Source organism: Ptychodera flava, unplaced genomic scaffold, assembly GCF_041260155.1.
Source record: "Ptychodera flava strain L36383 unplaced genomic scaffold, AS_Pfla_20210202 Scaffold_74__1_contigs__length_588402_pilon, whole genome shotgun sequence".
Lineage (NCBI taxonomy): Eukaryota > Metazoa > Hemichordata > Enteropneusta > Ptychoderidae > Ptychodera > Ptychodera flava.
This window is the reverse complement of record NW_027248396.1, coordinates 273,457-279,629: the sequence shown is the minus strand read 5'-3', so window position 1 is coordinate 279,629 and position 6,173 is coordinate 273,457. Positions and strand designations below refer to the sequence as shown.

General features: G+C 33.5%; 1 protein-coding gene across 1 annotated transcript in view; it reads right to left on the bottom strand.

The window, feature by feature from the left end:
* Positions 1–4,578: 4,578 nt before the first annotated feature.
* Positions 4,579–6,173, bottom strand: part of LOC139128852 (blastula protease 10-like) — a 28,281-nt gene continuing 26,686 nt past the window's right edge. Inside the window, exon 10 of the mRNA XM_070694559.1 lies at positions 4,579–4,780. Coding sequence (XP_070550660.1) covers positions 4,728–4,780 — 53 coding nt within the window. The 3' untranslated portion in view covers positions 4,579–4,727. The remainder of the gene's footprint in view (positions 4,781–6,173) is intronic.

Here is a 6,173-nt window from a genome sequence, read left to right as displayed (position 1 = left end):
AACCCTTTGGTTAAGCTCGTCATTTTTTTCCTGGCTCACTTAGGATGTAGACATGTACACAGGGACATAGCCTTTAAGTGGATTGTGTCGAATATACAATGTCATTCACCGGAGCCTCCAGCCGATTCTAAAACTAAAAGGCCCTGATTTTTATTCGAAAGAAGGTAAGATAGTCCTCTTAAAAAACTTCGAGGCGAGAATAACAGTATTGTCCTTTGTTGGGGTGGCAAAGAAGTATCTCAAAGTAAATCATGGTAAAGAAACTGAACATTTCCTGGCGCAAAATGATTTTCACAGTAATGTGGATTTGCTTTAGTAATGGTAGTTATATTTTCGTCGTTTTGACATTGGCAGTTCTAGATCAACGACTGTAGTGGACCCAATTAAGAAGAAGGGCTTAGTCCCTTCGAAATATACAGGATATACAAGCTCAGAGTGGAACATTGATATACTCTAATACATTTTTAATGATTGAGACTTGTTTGTTTATAGGATATATGTTTGTGGCAATCAACATTTATAAAAAACCAAAGTAAATTTACGGTAAATATAAAAGCGACGACCAATATATTAATATGCTGTTCAATGTTAAAACTTTATCAACAATTGAGAGGAAATTTATTTAGATATACATTAGATCACAGATAAATAATAATAATAAGAAACTATAAATAATAGCTCTGAGAGGGTCAAATAACCATCTTTGATGAAAGGAGAATACTAACAAATCGTAATATAAGGCTTACTTTATAGTTTAGAAAGAATATCTGTATCTCCTTTTTGTATTCTCTCTAAATATATGCCAATAGACAAAATTTTTGAGTAAACACAACATTAAAAACTCCGTATTGATAGCGATCTTAACATTTATTACATATAGGGTTAACCCAGTATGTAGTTAAACTGTCATGCATTGTCTATGGACATTATATTACATATTGGGTTAACCCAATATGTAGTAAAACTACCATGCATTGTCTTTGGACATTTATCACAAATTGGATTAAACCAATATGTAACAAAACTTCCATGCGTTCTCTATGGGGACTTTATTGCATATTGGTATAACCCGATATGTAGTAAAATTTCAATGCATTCTCAATAGGGACCGTATTACATGTTGGGTAAATCCAATATCTTATAAAACTTCCATGCATTCTCTGTGGGGACTTTATTACATATTTGGTTAACCTATTTTGTAACAAAACTTCCATGCATTCTCTACGGGGACTTTATTACATATTGAGTTAACCAAATATGTTATAAAACTCCCATGCACTCTCTTAACCCTATATGTAATAACGTCACCATAGAGAATGCATGGACGTGTTATTACATATTGGGCTGACCCAAAATGTAATAAAATATCAAATTGTCTATGAAAAAGTTTTACATATTGCATTTATTAATGGGAATAGCTATGTCATTAAGAAACAAGACGAATTTTGAAAACTATGTTATAACAATGAAAATATTAACTATAAAGTACCTCTTTAAAATAATTGAATGTTTATTGTTTATTTAAAACAATTAAAAGCATGGTTGTTCACCACAAGTCTTATCGAGTAAAAGTTTGATAAAAAAATCTCTGAAGGAACATCAAACAACACTTCAACAGAAAATAAAAATAATAACCTGTCAAAAAGGTTGCGTCATGGTAATTCATTTCGGTGCCTATTATGTTGATGGTAGCAAGAAAACATCTATTGATACTGTTTGAATACAAAACGTAGAATGTGGTTGGAACAAGCTTAACAATATTTTTATGATTAGATTGATCAGGAAGATTTAGTTAAAAAATTAGAAGTTGTAACTTTTGGATTTTCGTCACTTTTTGTTTTTTTTCTCATTCTACTGCATTTATTACGCAAAAAACACTAATGGTAACCTTGATCGTCAACACGTCGTGTAAACATTTTGAAGTGCACTTTTGTTTTTAAATTTTTACATATAGGTTAGTATTACATATTGAGTTAAATATTATTACATATTTGGTCAGTATTACATATTGGGTTAAATGTTATTACATATTGTGTTAGTATTACATATTTGGTTGGTATTACATATTGAGTTAAGTTTTATAGTTACATAGTGAGTTGAATTGATATCATATTGAAGGTTAGTATTACGGTACCTATTTTCAAAATCAATTTATCATTACAAATCGGTGCAGTTAATTTCGGCAAATGTGTAATATTTAACAGAAGCTTATCACCATAATGTGTCTATCACTAAGTATTATTTGACGATAAGTTTCCACCAATAAGGTGTACGGTAGAACATTTTAGTTTTTCTTAAAGCAGAAGATACCCATGCACACATCCATTTCTTCTTGCAAATTCTGTTTGGTGATCGTGAACTTTATTACAGGTTAAATTTTATATATATTCATTTCTATATAGTGCACAAAACGATCAACAGCAGTATTCATCAGGTGTGAGAATGATGTTAGTTTCAAAGATTTGAGTTGAAGAGTCTACGATTGTTATATTTGTTGCATTTTTCATTTGTTTAGTTGATCAAACATTTTAAAAAATGTGTTTCCTTTTATTGAAAGACATGATTATTAGAGGGTTGCTAAGGACATCATAACAGTGGTCATATATATCGACATTTTATTTTGTGTCTTTACTGAACATACTTTGTTAAGATTATTTGAAATCTAATTGATTGCCGAGGGTGTGCTAATCATTGCCGGGCATGCTAAGTATTTAGCAAGTTTGCTAACGAATTGGATTATCGCCATCTTCAATCTCATCAAAAGTTTGAAAAAATAATAAAATTGTAGAAATGCTGCGGGTTGTGAAGGGGCGTGGTCATAGTTGCTATGCATATTTTGTCTTATTTTGGTCAGTGTTATATCTAAAGTCTAGTTTATCACATATTTTGTTAAGCGTTATTATATATTGGATTGATTATTACATACTGCGAAGATACAGCAGTGAACCAGTTTGACGAGTGATTTCAAATCATTAATCTCTGTTGTCTAAGATGGAGATAAGATGCCAATTAACTTTCCTGATTGCCATATAAAACAAATTTGGTGACTTTGTACAATAGAAGTATGTGACAAACAACGTCAAAAGCCTTGCTAAAGTTAGTGTAAATTGAATCTACCTATTTTCAAATATTTAATAAAGCTTAAAAGAAATATGTGTAAGCTACTTAGTTGTGGTGGATCTGATTTTAACAAATCCAAGCTGATCGATGGATAAATCAGGTTTAATATGTTGATAGATATGAGGAAGAAAAACTGCTTCGAAGATTTTTGCAGAAAGAGGCAACAAGGAGATGGAGCGGTAATACAAATGACTGACGTCCAGATGTGAACACAGGGACAACATCGGCCTATTTAAACTGACTTGGAAACTGACAAGGACATACAAAAAAAATTGAGGGAACAACAAGAGCGTCAGTACAGACTTTAATGACACTGGTGGAGATACCGTCTGGGCAACTCCCTGTGTTCACTGTGAGGACTCATAGTAACATGCAATTATTATCCTCAACATAGATAACTTAGCTCGGTAGATTAGGATCAATGTTTTCAGTGTAAACAGAAGAAACCAAATATAGGCAAATATCGTACATGCTTGCTAGGTTAAGTTGACCATGCAAATGCGAGAAAAAATTGTCGGAACGAGACTTATAAGTTTCTACTGCTAACATCACCACAAATCAAAGGTAAATACAAGAGAAATATGCTTTTGTTCACAGCAGGCATGGTATAAAATAAAGAATAATTAAAAAGTAAAATAGCATCGTTATAGCATATCATTACGAAGCTCAGAGGCGCTGAACAGTTATGAAACAGGCGATTCAGTATGTGAGAACGTTCTAAGGTTCCTTCTGAAGGTAATGACCGAGGGCTTCTGTCGAAGTTCAATAAAAGGTTTATTCAACAATCGAGACGCGGTGCATGAGAATGCTCGCCAATCATAAGATTCAAATTCTAGCTCGCTTCCTTAAGTAGACATTAAGCAGACGAACGGAGAGTCCTGCTAGTTTGCTTCACGTCGATGAGGCCAGTTATGTAAGTTGGTGCCAATCCGTTGGGCGCTTTGTAGGTTGGATAAGGAACTTTGAAATCGTATTCTGGACTGTACTAGTAACCAATGAAGCTTTCTGAGAATAGATTTAATACGTTTTCATTGCTTGGTACGGATGATGACTCTTGTAGCAGTAGTCTGTGCATGTTGCAATAAAGTGGTTTGATGGGGTAGAATGAAAATAAGCCATATAAAAGTACATTACCGTAATCCAGTTTTCATGAAAGTACAGTTGAACAAGTTTCTTACAAGTTTCATTGGTGAGATGATGTTGGATATGTCCGATTTTTGAAGATGGAAGTAAATGGATCTCGATGTAGTGGGTATATGCTTCTGGTAGGAGAAGTGACTGTCAAATTTGATGCCACTATTTCGTGCCGATTTGGTCAGTGAAATAGATCTAGTGCCCATGGTGATATCAGCGACTTGACATGGCATACGCTTAAATTCGAAACATGTAAGTAGCACTTCCGTTAAGCGTTGTTGCATTAAAGCTTGTTTTGAGTAATCAAGACCTAGATCTTGTCGTATGATTAACATGACCACCACTACTTAAAAAAGAAAGCTCTCGTACAAAATAAGCATTGTATGTGGCCAAAGAATAGAATGAATAACCCAAAAAGTAAATGAAATAAAAAACGCGTATATATTCGTCACAGCGTAACATTACTGATCAAGCTACGGAAATTGGAAGACCCAGGCGAGGGACACTGTGATAACTACCAATAGTCCTGCAAAAAACGACAATAAAGAAAGGTTATATATATATATATATATATATATATATATATATATATATATATATATATATATATATATATATATATATATATATGTATATATAATGTACATATCAATCGTTGTCACGTCTCTGTCTGTCTCTGTCCGTTCGTCTATCTATCTATCTATCTATCTATCTATCTATCTATCTATCTATCTATCTATCTATCTATCTATATATCTATTTATCTATCTATCTATCTATCTATCTATCTATCTATCTATCTGCCTGCCTGCCTGCCTATCTATCTATCTATCTATCTATCTATCTATCTATCTATCTATCTATCTATCTATCTATCTATCTATCTATCTATCTATCTATCTATCTATCTATCTATCTATCTATCTATCTATCTATCTATCTATCTATCTATCTATCTATTGAAAGGTTAGAACATATCAAGTATGTTTGGTATCTATTTTTCGACGTCCATGCAATTACGCAATCATAAGAAATGAAGATGCTAACGTCTTAAGTTTGCTTTAGGTGCTTACGTATAAGTAGCAAGTTGGGTCAAGGCATTGGTTGTTTTTGGGTGGATGGAAATTTGATATGTAAAAAATGCTCGCTTGCCGACACTATGATACCAACTCAGAACGCTTGTTTGAAAGGTTGTACCCAGCTTCATTGATTATGGCTAGACTGTCTCTTTGGCAAAGATTTCATTTCTAGACACATTTTAGTAACTACTTGCTTACGATATTATTCACAATAATATCTTGAATGGTTTGTCCTTTGATTTCAAGTATACGATATGGATAGAACTTGCCGTCATTTAGACTAAATGTCATATCCATGAACAACGACATGACACCCTGGATTAAAAGAGAAAATAGGGATTTATTCGACGTCGCAATGGGGAGCTTCAACGGTGCTGATATATGCGCATAGGTGGGACTGTATATCCTTAGCACACTCGCAAAGAAATATTATAAAGTCTCTTATAGGCTTATAACGGGACGACTGGGTCAGTGTACTCAAGAAATTACAAGATAATTTTATGAAATGGTGCTGAACCTCAAAATTGAGACTAACAAGAGAAGAACAAACTTCTTGGAGGTGATATTTAATCTAAATGACGGCAAGTTCTATTCGTATCGTAAACCAAACGACCAAGCAAAGTATGTCCATAAGCAGTCTAATCAACCACCAAATATAATTAAACACATAGCTGACGCAATAAGCAAACACATCTCAACAATGTCCAGTGATAAGGGAATAAATAAATACAAATGTCACCACAACACTGACATTGTCGGCATAAGTCTACATGCCTCTTGAAGGGTAACAGTCAAGGGAGAGGTTTACAAGGCCAAGGTATCAAGGGAGACAGCACAGAG